We start from the raw sequence: 23042 nt of genomic DNA on the forward strand, positions 1-23042 counted from the left end.
TTCATGTGTCAAAGCTTTAAATGTCCAAAAAATTCTGAATGATTCGTGCAGGCAGTGCGCGGCAAGCACATGGACCCCATTATAGTCTATGTGATCCGTGTGCTTTAACTGCACAGCGCTTGCAGTTGCTTAGTATTCCATTCGGGGGGGTCCTCATGCGGACTCCTTCTGGACGGAATCCAAATGCTAATGTGAACTGACCTTACAGGATTGTGCTGCACCCTGTTACAAAAATGGTTCACTAGAATGTCACACTAATGCTGTGGGCAATGGTTAACATTGCCCTGTAGTGCTGGTGTCCAAAGGGAACATATGCGTTGTATGGTTTCAATTCTGTAGGTTTTCTTGCACGCTCTGAAAACATACTGAAAGGTTAATATGGACTTTAGAGGATGAACCAATGTGAGCGATGACCTTCTCTGTGCAGTGCTGCGAAATACATTGGCACAATATAAATAAAGTGATAATAAAGCTATCCCCATTGGATGAAGATCCTGATAGAGCTACTCTGCTGACACACAAATATAGTATTTATAGGATTTTATGCTTAAAGGGATCCTATCATTGGATACTCTTTTTTCTGACTAACACATAGGAATAGCCTTAAGAAAGACCTTTAGAGGTCTTCTCTGGGCCGCCGTTCGGTAGACATCCCCGTTTTCTTTGGTATGCAAATGAGTTCTCTAGCAGCACTGGGGGCGGTCCCCATTGCTCAAACAGCACTGGGGGCGTCCCCAATGCTGTGAGAGAAATATCCAGCGCTGCATCCATCTTCTTCTGGAACACCCTCTCTCTGTGTCTTCTTCGTCCTGGGTTTTAATCCTCTAGGCCTCGGGCAGAGCCGACTGTGCATACCCAGGCCACAAGAAAATGGCTGCTTACCCAGTAAACTGGTGTAAGCGGCCGTTTTCTTGTGGCCGATTACACAGTAAGCTGGTGTAAGTGGCCATTTTCTTGTGGCCCGGGCATGCACAGTCGGCTCTGCCCGGAGAAGACATCTAAAGGTAGGAGAAGAATAGCCTTTCTTAAGGCTATTCCTATGTGTTAGTCAGAAAAAAAGGGTATCCAATGATAGGATCCCTTTAACCAAAAGCCAGTTTGGACTATTCAGTTGCATCTCTCTCAATATGCCTGACACCTGTACTTTAAGTGCATTTCCGTTTCTATTCTGCATCCATAAAATGGAGATCGAGGGGAAAAACAACACTATTTCCACATAAGCAGATGCTGTAGCAAGGTCAAATGGAAGTGGCGGTCATGAGGATCAATTGTACTTCACAGGGTCTTACAACTAGTCAACCTCAGTGGAACGGCACACGGGTAACATCAGGGAACCTGGATAAGAGCAGGTAAAATGTGCAAAGGTATAAAAACAGGGATCAGCTGGTTAACAACAAAAGCTTACCAGGCCTAAAATATAAAAAGACACCTAAAAATATAGATAGCTTTCCATATGGAAATTAAAAAAACATGGAATACTTCGAGTAAGTCGACAAATCATTGATATATTGCAAAGTACACAAAATTTGGCACCTAAGTTTCACCTAAGAGACACGCCATCCGCAAAGTCTCAGCACCCTGTTTGTGTGCAATGAGTACGAACCAGCACCTCGAAGTAAGACAGCACTGACTCTGTAAATATACAGCCTGCTTTTCCAGCGCGGTGGCACTGTCATTCTGAATTACAAAGGACAATATATTATGGCATTTGGATAAACTAACATCAAAGCAATGGTTGGCACCAACACCAAGAAGGTGGTTTAGTCCAATTTTTTTTTTACTATACCGAGAAATTGAAAAAGTCCTTGTCAGTGTGAGCTTACTCCACTTAGCAGCAATATTTCTCTTCCATATAGAGAGGAACATGTGAAAAAACCTCAAGTGCAGAATAAAGTTTATGTCGTCTGCCCCCATATGACAATGGTCGCCTATGTGTGTGTGCTCTACATGGTTCAGAAGCTACTCATCCCGGCCAGTTCAGTCCGATCTGGAAAACCATTAATACTGTGCCATGGGTCTCAACCACTGGAGACACCGTTCTCTCACTTTCCTGAATTGCTAAATGAAACATTTTATATGGAGCACTTAAATTCCGCTCCACTGAACTCTCATTGCTAATACTAAGAGGTATCGAGCAGAGGCAGCTGGAGGGCAATGACTGACATATCATAGCCATTGCTGGATTTCCGTAGCCGTGAACATTCTCTAATACTGGTAATGCTGATGTATTGTAGGACTAGATGGTGGACGGATGTCCTCAGATTGTTCTTGTGATGGAGTGGAAATGCACAATGACATCTGGGTAAAGTCTTCAACCCCTTCCCTTTCTTTATGTCATAGTGACAAGTGCAAGTTGTGTTTCTTCCATCTGTTTTGTACGTCCAGTGGAGACGCCATCACTCCTCTTCCTTATCAACGTCTTCATTCCATTCAGAGCTATGGCTGACAGGGATGTGTTTCAATCCTTCATCTGTGAGTATAAAAGAATGAAGAACATAATAAGTTATACAAAACTCCGGGTTAAAGGGTTACCCCATTAAAGTTTGGCTACCCAGTGTTATTGGTTTTAAAGTAATAAGCTTTGTTTAGCACTTAAAGTTTTTTTTGTATTTTTTTTGCGCTTGAAGCTGCTGATACTCTGTGCTGCTGGGGAAGGCTCTGTCCTGTCTATTGTAAGTCTTATGCAGTCACCTGGCTGCAGGGAGGACGTCTGAGCATGTCTGTCCACCAGCACTTAGCTTACTGGGTGGATGTGCACATTGCTATACACTTTAAACACCAGGTGGCGCCATATTGTGTAGGGGAAAATCTGCACTATTTTTAACAGCATATAAATACAGATATGATTAATATTTTATGATAAATACAATGAATATCATATTAAATGGTGGGACAAATAACATTACACCAATGACTGGACAAGAGCTTCTATTTGAACTATTTGTATAGTCTATGACACAGATGGCACAATTCTCAGCAGAGTATAAATATTCCTCTAATAAGGACTAGTTTTAGTCAAGGAGGAATATTTTTAACCTGGAAGGAGTATGAAATAACAAGTAATATAGATGAATTATACATAGGCAAGGGTTATTTTAAAGGGAGTCTGTCACCAGGGTGAAGCATATTAAACCAGTGACACAGTTAGATAGGTCAGGCTCACCTGGATGTAATGTGTCCCCCCCCCCCCCCCCCGTGAAAGTTCTTGCCTTTGTTGCTGAGATATTGAATTTACAGTATGCAAAGGAGTAGTCTGGACTGCCTTCATTGCTCATTTGCATATTGTAAAATTAATGAATATATTGGCAATCAATGCAATCAAGAATTTTCATGCGGTAAAAGGTGTTACATTCAAGTGAGCCTGATATAACTGTTTTCTTGGTTTAATATGCTTTACGTGGTCGCCATTTATGCAAGGAAACCATTACTATAAATCTTCTATGCATAAATATGCAATTCCACATTTATCTTACATCGTGCTCGAAATATAACTTACTACTACTGAGGTACACTACTATTATTGTGAGGGGCAGGAGGGGTTACCTTACTATTAGTACTATTAGGGTACATCCAGACTGTCAGGCTTGGTGCAGTTCAGCACATACATTTTTCACAAAAGCCATACATCTCCTTGAAACTAAAGAACAATAAAAAAAAAATACAAAAAAAATGTATACTCATTTATACTCGCCTATCTGGGAGCAGGCAGGGGGATATACCTCCTCCCAAGTATATTCTGCAAGGTTAACAGGCTGTGTCACCCAAAGGTCCCTGAGAAGTTCATCTAGAGTCATACGCATCTCTGGGTCTCGGTGAAGAAGGCCAGAGATAAGATCATGTAATTCTAAGAGGTAATAACATACAATATAATTATTATTACCATGAGCAAGAAGTCTGGAAATACAAAAAAAACATCACCAAAAAGTATTGAAAAAAATAATATGAAATTATCTTTTCTTTTAGTTAACAACGGGCTGTCAAATAGGAACTACAATACCAAGGAACATGGATAGACTAAACATAAAATGAAGATGTAATAAAGTATAAGGGCTCGTTCACATCTGCGCCCGGGTCTCCGTTCTGCAGGTTTCCGTTTCCTGCACAAAACAGAAGCAGGAGACAGAAACCTGCAGGACTCTTTCATAGCCATTCATTTGAATGGGTTTGAAAGAAGTCCGGCCGTGAGCGTTTTATGCTCTCTGCCGCGAAACCGTTTTTTTAAAATCGGACACAGAGTCGGACATGCAGTACTTTGTGTCCGGTTTTAAAAAACCAGTGTCGCGGCGGAGAGCACCCGCTCTGACAGCTTTCCATTTTCTGCCGGCAGAAGACGGAAAGCTGAGAACGGACACCCGAACGCTGGTGTGAACCTGGGTGGCACTATCTGTCATTCTGACAGCCACTTGTGAACTATTAGACCAAGTAGTCGAAATACATAAGCTTGAAGTGTTTTCTGACAGTCTAAGGGCTAGTACACACGGACAAACCTCCTGGCTTATTTTGGTCTCGAAAAAAGCCGCTTCCTAATTAGGAAGCAGTTTTTAGACCTTTTGGTAAAAACTGCTTCAGAAAACGCCAAGCGGTTTTCTCCTCCCCTAAAGTGAATGGACTGGAAAAAAAACGCTAGGTGTTTTTGGTCGTGGTTTTTTGCAAAGAAAAACGCTAGGATTTTTCGCCTCCCATTCACTTCTATTGCTTTCCTCAGGCGGAATCCGCCTGAAGAAAGGTCACGTCTTGGAGATCACAAATGCGCCAATATTAGGCTGGTTCAGAGAGTTATATGATGTCCATACATCTGCGACACAATAATCCTATTTCTCTCCCAGATTAATTCTATTGTTATGAAAAGTCATTGATCCTTACCTTGAGATACAGAGAATGGAGGATTCAGTTCAGCCTCCAGGATTTCTTCAACCTCACAGAAAGGATTCTCACCAAATATCAGTGTGTACAGAGTCACTCCTAGAGACCACATTTCCAGCTCTGGACCTGGATACCTGAAAATATAGCAGTGGACTTGCAGGGGCCTTCTAATAGTACAACTACAAAAGTAACAAATGAACTCCAGAAGCTGAACAAACTTACGGATTGCCGAGCAGAACTTCTGGCGCGCAGTATTCAGTCGTGCCGCAAAATGTAGAGAACAATTTCCCGGGTTGCAGCCGAGTTGCAGAGCCAAAGTCGACCAGCTTTATCGTGAAGTCAGGAGCAATAATAATATTTTCATCCTTAATATCACGGTGCAAAATATAGTGACTGTGTAGATAGCCCACTGCCGACACCAACTGTAATGACACAGAGAATATTAGCCACATCATAATACATGGTATATAATATAAGGTTTATTTAATCTGGCAGTTAAAAGACACATTAACTGTTAAGAATAATCTAGTATATTAATTACAGTGGCGGATTATCAAACAAAAGATTTACAATTATAGTCCAGAGATTAGCACTTGTATTTATGAAAGCATTCTTACATTGCAGCAATTTTTCCACATCTGCCTAAAACTTTTACACAGTAGTGTACGTGCATGTTTAATGATTCTATTCACCCCATTCTGTTTAGCTTGAGCAAATTTATCTCGGTGACAATCCCTCTAAGTGAAATCTGAGCAAGAAGCAGAGGCATCCACTATGAGTAGTGGCTTATTATACATCATAACAATATGGATGATGTTGTGTTAAGCATTTACAGAACCTGAAAGTTTCCATTTACTCACCTGACGGAAGATGTAACTGGCCAGTGGCTCATCTAAATTAGGCTGATTGTCAATGAAGTCAAAGAGGTCCAGTGCATCACCATGAAGCTCCATCACCAGCTGAAAGAACGTGTCATTCTCAAAGATCCCAAGGACCTGGGGTGGATGGGTTATTTATAGTGAAAACTGAGCAATAAGATAAAAATCAGTTGATGTGCTATGTTGTGCACACAAGATATGGGGAAGATTTATCAAATTTTTTTTTGCCCGTAGCAAACAATCACAGGGCAGCTATCGGAAAGGATTAAACTGTGGCACACGGACATGGACAGGGGAAAGACACTTTGGATTGGTCTCCCTCTGTCCTTTGTGTTGATACTAACAGTCTCCTTCTAGGAAATTGGATATACCCTCATCATCCAATGGCTACCCTGGGACATTAATGTTCCAGAATTGTCTCTAATTAATTAATTAGACACCGGATTGTCTTTTTGACTTTTACCTCCCAATAGTCACATTAAAATTGCAAAAACGTTTTAAAGATTTTGAATTTATGACTCAACTAAATATTGCTGGCAGATAACTCCGATTCATCATGTGCTTTTTTAACATCTAGCAATCTAATAGATTTTAGATTTAATTTTTTTAATTGCATTAATGCAGCTGTACGAGACCTTGTTTTTAGTGGGTACATATGACTTTATCAGTTTTTATTGCTACTGTGTGTTTCTGAGAGGTGACATGATCAGAAAACATCAATTCTGGCCCCTGAATCTTGAAGAGGACCTTTCAGGTAAACTGTAATGATCATTGATCAAACCCTGAGCAGAAGACTTCAAAAACTGTCAGGGGTTAAACATGGAAACACTCACCCGGATAATATTAGGATGCTGTAGTCTGGACAAAATAGCAATCTCTTGTGTAACTCTCCCAAGTTCAGAATCCTGCACCCAGCAGTCATCCAGCACCCGATCCTTACGGATAAATTTCACCACAACCTATTGAAACAGAAAAACATATTTATTATTATTATTATATAATCTGTGTTCACAAAATACTGCATATGGCTGGAGAACCCCTTTAGGCAGAGGCCGCACACTGTGTGTGTGTGTGCGTGTGTGTGTGTGTGTGTGTGTGGAGGGGGGGGGGGGGCGACACTCCAAAATTCAACAACAAAATGACCCTTTTCCATAATGCAATATGTGGCCTCAGCCTAAAGGAGCTCTCTGACCCTAGGAAATATTTTACATAAAGACTGACCTCTTTGGCTCTTGTGCTGACTCTTTCCAGTTCCCTGCCAGTCTTCCATTACTGAAGCCTGTGATTTCCTGCAGTGGTCACAGGCTAAGGCAACAAAATATCACTGGGTAACATGGAAGCATCAGCACAGGAGCAGAAGGGGACTGGTAGGGTGTCTATTAATTAGTTTATACCATTATAAATGGCATTAAAAAAATCCAAGGGGTTGTAAAACTGTGCAAAACTAAAAAGTTAAAAAGTTTTAGTGACTGCATCATGAAAAGTTTCAGAACTTTCTGATACTTTGTGTTTGAAAGTCTTTGCTTGCTGTAAGAGAATAGTACAATTTTTATTACATTTAGCAATGTAGGCCATATTCGCACGACTATGTTCCATGTGTGGGCTGTATTTTGCAGACTGAACATGGCTGTGTGAATGTACACAGTCCAGTCATATTAATGTGACCACCACCTACTTTTGACATCAATGTTAAATAACCAGTCGCAGAAGGCACGTGTCATCAGCCATCTCATCATTGAGGAAGACACGATGGATCAGCACAAGTATGCATCTATTCTTGCGGACCATGTTCACCCCTACATGCAAAATGTTTTTCCTCAGGATGATGGCATCTACCAGCAGGACAATGCGACGTGTCATAAAGCTCACAGTGTACGTGCGTGGTTCAGGAGCACCAGGATGAGTTTACCGTACTCCCTTGGCCAGCAAATTCCCTGGACTTGATCCCCATCGAGAATCTGTGGTACCACCTCAATCGGGTTGTTCATACCATGGATGCTCAACCGCGTAATCTAGCACAACTGGCCATGGCACTGGAGTCAGCATGGCTCAACATCCCAGTGAACATCATCCCAACATCCCCTCTCTTCCTGCACGTCTCACAGCGGTCCACTCTGCCAAAGGTGGTTATTCTGGATTTTGACAGGTGGTCACATTAATGTGACTGGACTGTGTAACTCTATGTATCATACAGAGTTATGAGAAGGCCACATCTCTACTGTACTGAATTGACATAAAGCTTTGCGTTCGGGACTTTAACAATCTGGCTGTTCGGGAGCTCAATGCTTTATAACTCGGAGTTGCAGTCACTCGGCCATGTTCAGTCTTGGAAATATGGCCCATACACGGACTATGTTTTATGGACAGAACACAGTCTAAATACTTTAGATACACTGAAAATAGCACTTTGGATACTAATATAATATGAATATCAAATATGAACATTATGCCTATGTTAGTAAGACAGTAGGAGAAATAGAGATGAAGGAGACAGATTCTTGGTGTAACTTGTAGTAGTAGAAAGTGCAAAAGTTGAAAGGTTTCCTGAAGTTCTAGCAGAAAAATTAAATTGAGTCTATTCAAGAAATGACATTAATATCAAGAATCTATACTAGAAGGAGCATCTACAAGTAAACACTAACCTCCTTTGCATCTTCCTTGTGTTTTGCAGACCACACAAAGCCAAATGCTCCTTTACCAAGCGGGAACAGAGTCTCATACTGTTCTTCGTACTGACCATCACAGGCACCCAGAGTCTGGAGATCTTGTATCTCTGTGCAGTGGCCGGCTTCAGCATTGCTGCGGATCAGCTACAATGAGGAATATTAGAATATTGTGACAATATACTAAAAAGGTGACCAATTATCAGAACACGCCTCTTTGTTTCAAGGGATTGTCCAACTCATTTTTATTAATGTCTTCAGAAAGAGCAATGAATAACATATTGGTGAGGTTCTGACATCCAGGACCACTGCCGATTGACTGTGAGAAGGAGCAGCAGCATTTGCAGAGCCTCCATTTTATGGAATTGCAAAGACACAGATGCTAATAGACGGAATGCAATATTAACAATGAATAGGCCCCTTTCAACGGGTAATCATTGGTGGTCCTGGGCTATTCAGAGGGAATCACATTGGAGCAGAGTCTGGCATCAGTAGTGGTCATGCTGAACTGCACAGGTCAGGCTGTTTATACTGCACAGACTGCTTTAAAGTTGGTTTCCCATCGACTATGCTATATGGCTATATGATGACGAGCCACGCTACAGTGACATAGGAGACAAACAGTTGATAATTGTCGTTGATCTTGCATTTGCAGTTACAGTGGGGATATATACAGAGCTGTATATGTGTGTATAGCGTGCTTATCCTGCAATACAAGATATCTGCCATCAGTCATTAAAGGGGTTATCCTATGACAAACATTTACCGCCTGTCCCCAGGCCCAAGCCCAGTGTCAGAGCCACTTGAATGGATCAGTGGTCATGAATGTTCTCTGCTCCTCTACTAAGAACTATGGGATGGACAGATATAGCCAAGAAAGAAAGAAAATAACAGTATTTGGGGCTATTCCATAATTGTATGGCCATTTATCTGAAAATATCCTCTTGCAAACTGTTTTGTATCCAAATATACACAGTATAGTAGAGTAGCAATCTGGCTGTGATATGGGGACACACCATAGTATTAGCTATGAGAAATGTGAAGGATGTTCCACTGCTGTGACTATGGATATGGTTAATAGGGATGCATGGACCCCCCAACCTTATTCTGTAGAGGGCTCTTGTGTTTTTGTGCTCCACATTATTGACACCTACCTCTCCTAGACTTCGCTCCGACTGCTCCAGAAGAGACTGAGATGAACTAGCCAAGCTGGAGAGCAGAAGGCGGGTTCTGGCAATAGCTTCTTTCTGTCCCTGCAGCATGTCTTTACAAACCCAAACATTGAATAGCGGCAAGCCAGAGCAGCAGGCAGCGTGCACCTCAAACTGGATGACTGCAGGCCACCGAAGGGAAAGAAGAAGAAAGAGATGAAATCGATTTCTATCCAAAGGCAATGCTAGATAGTGATAGCTGTAAAGCTCTGTTCACATTGGCATAATGGCTTCTGTTCTTATCAGAACCATGACAGCTAATACAGTGACTTAACAGAATGTAATATCCTCAAATAAAAAAATATCTAAGGGTCTACGCACACCACACGTTTTACATCTCACCTAAATGGACGCAAAACAAGGATGGCCATGTGTTTACAAAGTGATCAATGCAAAAGAGAAAAAAAATACTTAATCCCCCCCCACAAAAACCCAGAAACTGATCCATTTTATTTTTACATTAAAAATATAACTTTTCGCAATTCATCTTGACATTTAGCACAAGCCGACTCATGTATCTAACAAACTTAAAGAGAAAGTGTTGTCCACACCAGCCAGAGTCCGTATTTAAAGGGGTTTTCTCAGTAACAAACACTTAGCTCCTCTCCACAATATGTGATCTATGAGGGCTCAGCCACTAGGGTCCCCTGTGTGAAAGGAGCCGTCGCGTGCATGAGCAACCATCAGTCCCATAAAAGTGAATAGAGCAGGCATCACACAGGGTTCGCTATTCGTGTGATCACATTGAAAAGGGAATAAGTGTTTTTACTGGAAAAAGCACTTGAATTTATTTAGGGCAGTTTAGAAAATGACAATTCAGCTCCGATTCATTCTATGGGCAACAAGACTATTCTTTTTCTGGGACAGGCTTGATACAAAAGGACAAATATCATGGCAGTTGTCTCACATCTATTCCTAAGGCAACTTGGGAAGAATATGCAAATATGTTTCCCAGGATGTAAATTTGGAAACACTGCCCTCTATGGGAAGCTCCCTTGAACATCATGCCCGACTCTCTAACAAGCCTTTATTGCAATGATGCGGGATTTTGCCAAGTCATCCCAACTGTGGACGGCGCCCTTTCGATCTGATTGGATCTCATCAGCACAACCTAGGGAGAACTGACTTGGCAGAGGTGAGAGACTTCTAGACCAGATAATTGGTATTTCTCGCAATAGTTCACTGGGGGACACAGCACCATGGGTATAGACCTGGCCACTAGGAGGCGGACACTAGGGAAATAAAAGAAGTTGGCTCCTCCCACACAGGCTATACCCTCCCACTGACCGTCCACTCAGTCAGCTTTTAACCTAGTGTCGTAGGAGGTAGTCACGACCTGAGACAGGTCTTTCTGTCTTACATAATTTTTTAGTTTTTTCTTTTCTTTCAGGGGCAGGAGGTTTTCAGTGTTTAGGCAACACTAGTCGTACCCCTGTGGATGCAAGCACTCTACTTAAGAGCGCCTCGCAGTCACCCAGTCCCCCTCTTTTTGCTGCAGCGGCGGCTGGATATTCCAGCGACCCCACTGTTACATGCAAGATATCTCCGAAGGGGTGAGTCTGTGGCGCCTGAAGACTTCGGACTGGTAAGTATGAGCAGGTGAACATAGGTGAGTATGTTCCCCTTCTTTTCTCTCTCTACTCTTCCTCTCTCTGTTCTCCCCCTTCTCCCCTCCCTGGGGCCTGTCTTGCCTTCTGCTTGGGGCACCAGCTTTGTTCTGGGCAGACAGCATGGACTATGCGGCCAGTGATGGGCTCCAGGCGGCCGCCGCAGCTTCGAATTGAGGCCGCACTAGACCGGCACGTCCTCGGAGCTCTGGGGCGTGCGGCTGGCGCCGGGAGCCGCGCAGCGGCCGCGGCTTCTACTTGAGGCCTCACTGACGGGTAGGCCGCGCTGGGTTCCACTGTGTTCCGGGGCCTCCGTGCGGCCGGCACTGGGAGCGGTGTGGCGGCCGCGGCTTCTACGTGCGTGTAGGCCGCATTAGGCCCCGTCTCATCCCCGGGCTTTCCTGAATGCGGGAGGCCGCACATGGGGCAGAGGGCAGGCTTGGTTGTTTTTTCCCGCCTCCTTTGTGCAGGAACCCTGTAGGTAAGGTCTTGTTTTTATGTCGCTTCCTGTTATGAGGCCTGTTTGTCTGTTGCAGTCGCAGCTCTGGTGCAGCCTGGTGATTCTTCTTGTGCAGCTCATCCGCAGCGGTTAGGGATAGTCTCCTTCCAGTGGTTTGGTAGGCGACCCCTTGGGGGTTGTCTTTTCTGTTTCTACTGCCATGTTTTTTCATGAAGTGTCTCCCTGGGTCCTTGCGCCCCCGCTGTTGTCACATTTATGTATGCTCCAGCTGCTAGCTAAAATGTCCTTGTGGACAGGCTGTATCTATATGTTCTTTTTGTAACTCCACTCAGCCTGCTGGGATCCCCTGAACTCTTTGTTCCCCCTCACCAGTTTGAGCGTTTTTCTCCCAGGCTTGGGTAACTTGGCCAGACTTAGTCTATGGCAGTATTTTGGAGCGGCTGTCCACTAGTTGGCTGCCTTGGACTGCAGTCAGCAGCTGTGGTTGAGGCTCTAAGAAGTTTTCAATCTCAGGGGCTTCTCTCGAAGGAGGGCTAGGAAATCCTTTAGGTCAGATGGAGAATATGCGCACAGCCCCTCTAGGACAGGTGGATCTGGCTCTCCTCCTGTTTACATCTGTTTAGTTTGGGGACGCCTCTGACTCCGAACCGGAGTTCTAGACAGGCACATTGGTAGCAGCTGCTACGCAGGAGCTTGTCCGTGCAAGTTGTGATATTTTCAAATAATGGAGAACCCTAGGGCTGTGGCTCAGGAGGATATCTCCTCCTGCTTGCTCTGTTTTTTCTGGGGACGCCGCTGACTCCTAGCCGGAGTTCTAGCCAGGCACATTGGTAGCAACTAATATGCAGGAGTTTGCCTGCGCTATTTGTGATTCTCTTCAGATACCAAGAACTCTAGGTCTGTTGCTCAGGAGAATGTCTCCTCCTGCTTGCTCTTATTTCTTTCGGAAGACGCCTCTGACTCCTAGCCGGAGTTCCAGCCAGGCACATTGGTAGCAACTACTATGCAGGAGCTTGCACGTGCTGTTTGTGATACTTTTCAAATAATGGAGAACTCTAGGGCTGTTGCTCAGGAGGATGTCTCCTCCTGCTTGCTTTATTTTTTCTGAGGACGCTTCTGACTCCTAACCGGAGTTCTAGCCAGGCACATTGGTAGCAACTACTATGCAGGAGCTTGCACGTGCAGTTTGTGATACACTTCAGATACGGAGGGCTGTTGGCTTCATCCGGTCTGTCCCCTGGTTGTTCCAGGAGGTCAGATGTTCTGTTTCTTTTTCTGAATTTATGCATTTCTAGGTGGTCCTTTGTGGGGTCCAGCTATTGGCAGTTTTTCTAGGGATGCTCTTTGCCTCTAGGTAACTCTGCCTCTCTCAGTGATTCCTCTGTTAGAAGGCTGGATTGATTGGTTAAATGGCCTTTGGTTGCGGCTGGTTCTGTGCATCCTGGATTAATGGTTTTGCCTGGGGCAAACAGCTGAGGGCTGATTTGCTGATGGGTGAGCTCTGCAGGACTTTCAGCTGCTGGGGAGTAGATCAAATATGCTCCTAATTTCCTATATGATGTTTCTGTCTAAGCAGCTGACGTTGTGGCTATGCGTCACTCTGTTGTTCCGTTCTGGAACATTGAACCTGATCCTAAGAGGATTATGGTTGATCTACATTTTTTGGTGAGCAGGGCTGTCCCTTTGGGAAGAGCTTGGAGTAGCAACTGGTTAACTTCCCTGTTTTCTCAGGGACATTCAGGTCGTCAGGTCTTCTTCTGCAGGGGGCAATTTCCTAGGAGTTCGCGCACCAAAAAGCCCTCCTTTTTTTAGCCTAGACCTGCCTGGCATTCCTGCTCTAGCTTTTCTGGTCTGGTACTGGTTAGCCCCAAATTGGCTAGGGATTCTATTCCAGCCTGTGTACTGTTCAAAGGAGGGACGGTTCTCCCTGTCTTTTTCTGGATCTGTAGTCTCTCAACAGGTTTTGTACAAGTGCAAATCTTTCATTTGGAATCTCTGCTATATCGTGGTTGCCTTTATGGAACCGGGCGTATTCCTGTTGTCCTTCGTTATCTGAGACGCTTACTCCACATTGCTATTGTTCATTGTGCTGACCCATTTGTGTTCTGCCCCAGAGGTGTGGCTGTTGTCCCGTACCTGGAGAATCCCTGGGCAACAGGGATCCTCAGGCGAAGGCTCCTCCAGGACGGACAATCTCTCCAGTTACAGATCACTCTGGATCCAGCGGTCCAGCTGGCTCAACTACGAGGGAAACTCCTGCCTTGTGCTTTCTTTTCAGAGCATGGAGGTTCTGGATATGAGTTTGGATATCCGTCAGGATAAAATTTTTCCTCCAATAGCCGAGATTTGATCTCTTCAGTCCAGTATGTCGCATTTGTGGAGGTGGCTTGATGGTCACTTGTTTGAAGCCATCACCCTCGCCCAGTTCCAATAGCTGTCTTTTTTGCTGGCAATCTTGGCATGTTGGGGCTGGTGCCAGCCCATCCTGGGGCACCCAACTTTCCTGTCACTCGAGTTTGTCTCAAGCTTCATGGATGTTGCTCCTCCTGGGGAAAGCTTGTCTTCTATCCGCTGGCAGTTGTCATTACCAATGCCAGTTTTTCTGGGGGAGGCAGGGTTCAGAGTCCAGAATGTTCTTGAACGATAGGGGATCCTCCATCCAATCAATCTGTTGAATTGGGGTGCCATCTTTTGAGATCTGCACCATGAGGGTCGGCCGGTTCGCTTCAGTTCGGCTATTACACCACCGTCGCCTTCTTGAATCCCCAGGGCGAAACAAAGCGCCTGGCAGCTTCCAGAGGTCTCTCGCTCCCTGAGGTGGGCAGAATTTTCAGTCACTGCTCCCTCAGCAATTCAGGGTGCCAGTTTTTTAACCACAAGGTCCCCTGTACATGGCCAGGCGCAAGGATCCTCAGGCGTTTGTGCCAACGCCGTTGGGCTTCCTGGTGGAGGTTTTCAGCTTCTGTATATGTTCCTCCCTCTCCCCCTCCTTCTGAGGTCTTCAGGAGCTCAAGGTAGGAGGTTCCTGCCATCCTGGTAGCTCCAGTCTGACCTCGTCTAGGCTAGTTCACAGTCCTCATGGTTCGGTTGCCAGACTCCCCTTGCTTTTTTGCGAGAGGATCTGCTCTCTCAAAGATTCTACTCCACCTTACGTTTTCCACGTTTAATGACAAGGCTGTTGAGGGCGAATCTTTCTGAGACTGTTATTTCAGTCTACGCTCTAGGCCAGAGAGCCACAATCAGCTAAAGTTGGTTCCATCACTTTTGGGAGTCTTATGTCCACTGGTGCAGAGCTGAAGTTTGTGGTCCTTTTCTTTGCCCAGGATCCAGGTTTTTCTCAGTCTGGACTGGATCAGGCTCTTGGCTTTTTCCTGAAAGGTCAGATTTCTGTGCTTCTTTTCTTCCGGTAGGCCCTGGTTGTCCTTGCTCAAGTAAGACTGTTCTTCTAGGGCAGGGCTCATGGTGTCCCTCCTTACTGGCTTCCAGGGATCCGTGGTATCTTGCCTCATTCTTGAGGTACCTCAGGCTCTTCCTTGAGCCTCAAAAGCAAGTTCGCTTTCTTGTTGCAACCACTTCTATTTGTAGGGTTCTGAGCTGGCCATTTTTTGCGCCAGTCTCCCTTCTTGGTTCTTCACAGAACAAGGTTGTACTTTGTCCTCCACCTTCTTTTCTTTCTAGGGTGATGTCCCCTTTTCTTGTGAATGAGGACATTGTCTTGCCGTCTTTTTGTCCAGAACCTAAGCATCCTCGTGGGCGCCATGCACCGCCGAGATGTGTCCAGGTGGCTGGATTTACTAGCTCTCAAGGAACCGATTTTTAATGCTCTTTTGTGTTTTCTAGGGAACTCTAGGAAGGGCCTGTTTCTTCCAGGGTGTCCAGCTCTAGATGGATTTGGTCTTTTGTAGGGAGCCTTACAGTTAAAGGGTAGGGATTCGCCTTCCCCTGTGATGGCTCATGCTACCAGGGCTGTCGGTGCCTCCGGGACTGTTTGGCATCAGGCGTCTGGATTGCTGGTCTGCAAGGCTGTTCATGGGCTTTGGTGCACATTTTCAGTAAATTTTCCACATCTCGTTTTGTATCTTCTGCCGATGCCAGGTAGTCGGAGGGTTCTGCAGGCGGCAGTGCGTCGATTGTTCGCAGGACTGTCTGTTTTTTCCTTCCCTCAGGGACTGCTTTTGGACTACCATAGTGCTGTGTCACCCAGTGAAATATTGCGAGAAAAAGGAATTTTTGTGTACTCAGCTGTAAAATCCTTTTCTCGTTGTTTCACTGGGGGACACAGGTCCCACCCGTTGTATTTATTTGTACGGGATTTTTTGTTCGATTTCTTTACGAATTTAGGTTGTGGGTTCCATATTCTTGTTTTTGGACTCTTTCCTACTGCTGTGGTACAAAACTGACAAAACTGAGTGCACGGTCAGTGGGAGGGTATAGGCTGTGTGGGCAGAGCCAACTTCTTTCATTTCCCTAGTGTCCGCCTCCCAGTGGGAGAGAATGATGTCCACAGTTGGGATGATACTGACTTAGCAAAATCCTGGGAAACGTATTTTCATATTCTTCCCATAATCCCCCACAGTGGAGCGAAAAGGGCTTTGTAAGACTCCACACGCCTACATGGTGGTCTCTCCCTAAGGAGTGACAATATCCCCATAATAAGGCAACTTGGTCAAATATGTGTATTATAGGAATAAAATTATAAGGTTAAAAGGACCCGTCACTTCTCCTATGTCTGTTTTAGTTACTAATGGTATTCCTCATGAAACTAACAATTCTGAAGCATTTTTCCATAGTTCTCTGTTCCTCCTCCTAAAAATGTATACATATAACGGCCACTGAGTGTTACCATTTGGTGCTGTTTCCCCTCCACACACTAGTCAGACTGTGCAGGGACATACCTTTTTGACAAATAAACAATTGTCAACTTATACAGATGTTACTAGGATGAATGACAGAGGGACAAACATACTGCTATGTTATAAGTAAAGGATTTCCTAAAACAGACAGGTCAGGGGAGGTGACAGGTCCTCATAAAACAGACAAGGACATATGAATAATAATTTGTTCTTACATAGTCTGGAGCCATCCCGGTGATAGCAACTTCCAGTGAAACTTCCTTCCCTTATTTCAGAGATGTACTGAGATGGGAGATCTAGAGTGTGAGTCTTGTTGGCACATAGGGGCACCACTGATGGTTGGATAGAGCCATCTTTAACAGGTGTAGATGTTGCGTGGGGAAACTCCTCCTTGGAAAGCTGCTCATCTTCATCCTGGACTGGGGCTGGTGATATATTGGGTGAGCCACAGCATTCTTGATCTGGGTAGGAGTTTCTACATGGATGTGAGTGGTCAGCAGTCTGATGTTCAGGCTCAACAGTGATGGATGGCACGTCATTATGAGCAGATACTTCATGAGGTTCAGAATAAAGTTCGCTGGCTAAAGGTGAGCACTTGGTATTCTGTGAGGGGTCCCTCTGTAAGAAAGGTTGTGATTTACCAGTGACTGGACTACTGTGACATAATGGAGGAGGACTTGAGATTACAAGTGATCTATCAAGACAGGCGGCACATTGTTCAGCACCAGTGCAATTACAAGATGGAGTATGGCTTGTTCTGTCTATGTGGGCATTAACAGCGGGCTCAGGGCATTTAGGAGGAGTGACTGCTGGAAATATTGGAGAAACCTGTACTGTAACTGGTGAAGCATTGTCCATAGGAGAAGGCTGTGTTTCCTTCACCTTGGAGCCACACGTAGAAGACAAAGAATTATTTATACAAGGTGTTGTCTCCTTATTGTGACTTCCTGTTAAGTTCATACTCTGCAGACAGTGGGTGAGAGGTGCCAAGTCCAGTTCCATATCCATATTCGGAAGCAGATCACGTAGGTTGCATTTCTCCGTTACCTGACCTCCCTGCCATGGCTCATCTTGTATAGGTGTCCCAGGGGAGAAGCAACATGCAGGTAAATTCAAAGTGCAATGGTCTCCATAAGCAGATTTATGTAGGCCATTGACTGTCCTAAGCAGGCAAAGAAAGAGGGGTCAGAATGATGCCCATCGCAGAAAGTCAGTGGTACATATTATGTATAGGAATTGTATTATGAATATGACCCCAACAGTAGTGATAAAAGAAGCATATAAAATAGTAAATCTAGAGCAATATTGTAGTATTCTAGCGATGTAGTTTCTTTCATCCCAGCCCAGTGACATCCATACCTTGCACATAGGGGAGACGACGGGCTCAGTACTATAGAACAAGCAGGATGTTGGTATCCTTCTCCAGCCACCAATAGATCCTCAGACTTGCATTTCTGTACAGACTTCTCTGCAAGTCAAAGCGCAATACAATGAAGATAACTTAATGTTATGATGGAAATAGAGCACCTGTCATATATCATAGAAATCTAAAATAGAAGTAGTACATGTAATAATCTAATGCTATCGAGAGAAAATCTGGACGATTATTAATACATAAACTATGAGATATTACAAATGCTGACAAGCAGACCTCCTTGTGTAAAGCTAGCTCTTACCAGCAGCACCATTACAGATGATATCACAAGATTTGCTCCTAAGTTGTGTTTCTTCTGGTGGGGACAGTAGAGAAGCCTCTTCCTCAGCACTTCGCATATAATGGTAAAAGCCCGGAATAAGAAATGTAATATTCTGTGCAAAAAGATAGATAGTATAAAAAATAAATAAATATATGAAAGTTTGTGTGTTTGGATGTTTCTTCCTCAATCACGCAGAAACGGTTGAAAGGATTTGCATGAAATTTGCCAGATACATAGACAGGAACCTCAATTAAAACATAGGCTACTTTTTATCCCGGTAAATGATGTCACTACACGACCGCAGTGAAGGAATTTAGGTTCACACAACACTAAAGGACCTGTGATGACATCATCACAGGTCCTTGAGCCATTCTCAGATAGGATCATGCTAGGCAGTGGGTGGAGCTACACACTATTTTGTGGGCAGAGCTATATAGGATGAAGCTGAAGAAAATGGAGTCTCATGGAAGATCAGGAGACTACAGAACATGTAGGCTGTGTGTGGGCAAGAGGAGTATATCGGGTGTAGAGTTTCAGTGAGTACGACAGGGAATGTGTTGTTCTGCCTGTGATGGGAGAGGGGGAGAACTTTGGCACATTTCAGCAACATCCGTTCAGCCCTTTGTAACACAGAAACTGCTCAGACAGTCACATAACCAAACCCCTGTAATCACAGTTGCCCGATGTAGCAGAGCTTAGGCAGCGCTGTAGCACACCTCTGTAAGCTCTTCATATGCAAATATGTACATACAGCTGGGTATCCTACGCATATGCAGTGATGTAGCAGAGCCAAGATGCAGGAGCAGGCTGATGGAACTGTGGCAAATTTCTACAACATCCGTTCAGCCGTTTCCAACACAGAAGCTGCTTAGACACTGACATAAGAACACCCCTTTAATCCAAATGGCGAGATGTAGCAGAGCTTAGGCAGCGCTGTACCACAGCTGAGTACGCTCTCCATATGTAGAGATGTACATACAACTGAGTAGGCTGCGCATATGCAGCGATGTAGTAGAGCCGAAACGTGGGAGCAGGCTGATCATCCACAACAGCAATTGGCTAAATATAAGCGGCTCAGCGCCAACACCAACCCGCAGACGAGAGTCACGGGCAGATGCTAGTTACACTCACCGGCCACTTTATTAGGTACACCATGCTAGTAACGGGTTGGACCCCCTTTTGCCTTCAGAACTGCCTCAATTCTTCATGGCATAGATTCAACAAGGTGCTGGAAGCATTCCTCAGAGATTTTGGTCCATATTGACATGATGGCATCACACAGTTGCCGCAGATTTGTCGGCTGCACATCCATGATGTGAATCTCCCGTTCCACCACATCCCAAAGATGCTCTATTGGATTGAGATCTGGTGACTGTGGAGGCCATTGGAGTACAGTGAACTCATTGTCATGTTCAAGAAACCAGTCTGAGATGATTCCAGCTTTATGACATGGCGCGTTATCCTGCTGAAAGTAGCCATCAGATGTTGGGTACATTGTGGTCATAAAGGGATGGACATGGTCAGCAACAATACTCAGGTAGGCTTTGGCGTTGCAACGATGCCCAATTGGTACCAAGGGGCCCAAAGAGTGCCAAGAAAATATTCCCCACACCATGACACCACCACCACCAGCCTGAACCGTTGATACAAGGCAGGATGGATCCATGCTTTCATGTTGTTGACGCCAAATTCTGACCCTACCATCCGAATGTCGCAGCAGAAATCGAGACTCATCAGACCAGGCAACGTTTTTCCAATCTTCAATTGTCCAATTTCGATGAGCTTGTGCAAATTGTAGCCTCAGTTTCCTGTTCTTAGCTGAAAGGAGTGGCACCCGGTGTGGTCTTCTGCTGCTGTAGCCCATCTGCCTCAAAGTTCGACGTACTGTGCGTTCAGAGATGCTCTTCTGGCTACCTTGGTTGTAACGGGTGGCTATTTGAGTCACTGTTGCCTTTCTATCAGCTCGAACCAGTCTGGCCATTCTCCTCTGACCTCTGGCATCAACAACGCATTTCCGCCCACAGAACTGCCGCTCACTGGATGTTTTTTCTTTTTCGGACCATTCTCTGTAAACCCTAGAGATGGTTGTGCGTGAAAATCCCAGTAGATCAGCAGTTTCTGAAATACTCAGACCAGCCCTTCTGGCACCAACAACCATGCCATGTTCAAAGGCACTCAAATCACCTTTCTTCCCCATACTGATGCTCGGTTTGAACTGCAGGAGATTGTCTTGACCATGTCTACATGCCTAAATGCACTGAGTTGCCGCCATGTGATTGGCTGATTAGAAATTAAGTGTTAACGAGCAGTGGGACAGGTGTACCTAATAAAGTGGCCGGTGAGTGTATATATATATATATATATATATACATAGATTAAACAAAAGTGCAGAAAATCTTGCTGTCTACCATATGTAAAATGGTAATTCTGAAAAAAATTCTGAAAAAAACCTGTAGGAAAATCCTTAAAACATTACAAAAGTTGGATGAAATTTTGGATTGTACTAAGACATGACACCACAAACTACATGCATGAGGCAGCCACCAGCTTCCAAAATATGTATCCACTAGAGATGAGCGAGTATATTTGATCGAACACCTCCCCTGCAAAGTTTTTGGTGTAATTAAAAGCACCACCTGCGTCAGGGAAGGTGGGAGGGGATTTGAATGTTTACCGCGTGGTATTCGACCGAGTTCACCAATAATTATGCAAAGGGAGGTATTCGATTGAATACTACTCGCTGAACTGTAGTATCCACAATTGAGAGCTTTCGATGGTACATCTCACAAGCACCTCTGTTGCTCTGGGACTACTGGATCCCACAGATGTCCCCAACACAAAGTAATTCAAGGGATTTTTCTGAATGGGTTTGTATGTGTGGTGTTCCAGGAATGCTGAACAACAGAAACTAACAAAAACACGATTAAAAGTAAAAATCTTTATCAAAAACCATCTCCGGATTCCTACCTTCCCTAAGAGCTGTGTCCTGTCATATCCTAAAAGACAACGTGAAAATGTTCCATTGATCCCCTGGATGTTACCATCTGGAAAAAGAGTGATCAGACCACTGATAGAAGAAAGGACACTGAGGCTGGCGTAGTATTCCTCCACGGGAGACACTTCATCCGGAAAATCATTTATTAAGGTCAGACTCAAGGGAAAAGTCGCTCCATTACGTGTCACTCCAACAACTCGCTGTTGCTGAATGCTCTGAAACAAAACAATAGACCACATCATACATCACTAGTTTTTCACCTACTTGAGGCGGTGTTCTCATTTACTAGTGAGAGGCGGCTCACATTTTAGTGAGGCACAACTTTGGGGCATAACCCTTTGCTTCAGTTATTGAATGTGAATGTTGTGATGATGACACTTGCTTTTCGTGATGACGATCGGCTGTTTGGTGCAGGGATCCATTAAGATTTACTGGATCCCTGTGCCATCAGACAGCACATAGCATTTGTGTGCCGTAGGGATCTAGTAAGTGAAGCAATGTTCTACTTTACTGTCCCCATCACACTACTGCCTCCTCCTTTACCATCACCTCATTTTAGCAGACCTACAAATTGAGGAGAATAAAGCAGACAGCCTTGAAAAATAAGTATAAGACTAAGGTGACATTACACTGTAAGTGGCCACCAAGGGGGCACTATACTGTTTGCGGCATCTAAAGGGGCATTATACTGTGTGGGGTCACTAAGAGGGCATTATATTCGGTGTTAGGCCTGGTTCACATCTGCGTTCGGTATTCCTTTCCAGGAGTCTGCATAGGCACCCCCCGAACAGAATATCGAATGCAGTAGGGGCAACACGGTGGCTCAGTGGTTAGCACTGTAGTCTTGCAGCGCTGGAGTCCTGGGTTTGAATCCTGCCAGGAATGACATCTGCAAGCAGTTTGTATGTTCTCCCCGTGATTGCATGGATTTCCTCCCATACTACAAAGACATACTGATAGGAAAAAAAATATACATTGTGAGCTCTATATGGGGCTCACAATCTACATTTTAAAAAAAGAAATAAAAAAAGAAATCGAACGCATTGACAAGCGATGAGCTTATGAAAGCACACGGACCCAATAGTTTATAATAGGTCCGTGTGTTTTCCATGCGCTGTCCACATGAGTCATGCGTACTTCATGAACTACTTTCCTCTCCGCATGACTTGCGCGGAGACCACGCGGAAAAACACACATACCCTATTATAGTCTATCGGGTCTGTGTGCTTTCAGTGCTCATCGCTTGTCAATGCATTTGGCATTCTGTTCGGGGTGTCTCCATGCAGACTTCCCGAACGGAATACCGAACGCACATGTGAACCAGGCCTTACTTACTGGATCCCTGCTGGATACCCACCAGTATGTGCAGAAGTCATGTGTCAAACATGAAGGGGTGTAGCTTGGCATTTTACCAAACAAAATAGCAAAGTGCTGTACTATTTTGCCTAAATTTTTTAACCTGGAAATGGGGTGTTACCTGTAAACAGAGGGTGTGGCATAAAAAATAGTCACACACGTAGGCATATACTTAAAACTTTTATGAATCAGTGTCAGGCTATTGTGGCACCATGTGGCATGTTAGGGCTGCACTTTGTGCTACCATACTGCACTGGTAGTGCTTGTGGTATTTTTGCACTGGTGGCACTTGTTTGGCACAGCCACATTTTTTTCAATAATTCTAATGCTAGGTACATACCAATGTTCATGTTTCCATCCTTCTGATTTGCTTGGTGACCCGAAAAACGTAAACCTTATCCACTTAAAAAGCGGTTACACGCTTGCAGAACTTTTCTCTCGCCAATTTTAAGCGTAATC

General features: G+C 44.5%; 1 protein-coding gene across 1 annotated transcript in view; it reads right to left on the reverse strand.

The window, feature by feature from the left end:
• Window positions 1-1172: 1172 nt before the first annotated feature.
• The window catches only part of PASK (PAS domain containing serine/threonine kinase), a 35743-nt gene continuing 13873 nt past the window's right edge, over window positions 1173-23042 (reverse strand). The window contains exons 7-18 of the mRNA XM_075268951.1: window positions 21200-21442; window positions 18212-18344; window positions 17895-18003; window positions 16751-17697; window positions 9559-9737; window positions 8384-8551; window positions 6575-6700; window positions 5724-5858; window positions 5086-5285; window positions 4864-4997; window positions 3692-3844; window positions 1173-2470 (exon numbers count right to left, since the gene is read on the reverse strand). Of these exons, the coding sequence (XP_075125052.1) occupies window positions 2397-2470; window positions 3692-3844; window positions 4864-4997; window positions 5086-5285; window positions 5724-5858; window positions 6575-6700; window positions 8384-8551; window positions 9559-9737; window positions 16751-17697; window positions 17895-18003; window positions 18212-18344; window positions 21200-21442 (2601 nt within the window). The 3' untranslated portion in view covers window positions 1173-2396. The remainder of the gene's footprint in view (window positions 2471-3691; window positions 3845-4863; window positions 4998-5085; window positions 5286-5723; window positions 5859-6574; window positions 6701-8383; window positions 8552-9558; window positions 9738-16750; window positions 17698-17894; window positions 18004-18211; window positions 18345-21199; window positions 21443-23042) is intronic.

Source organism: Leptodactylus fuscus, chromosome 3 (genome assembly GCF_031893055.1).
Source record: "Leptodactylus fuscus isolate aLepFus1 chromosome 3, aLepFus1.hap2, whole genome shotgun sequence".
NCBI classification, from domain to species: Eukaryota; Metazoa; Chordata; class Amphibia; order Anura; family Leptodactylidae; genus Leptodactylus; species Leptodactylus fuscus.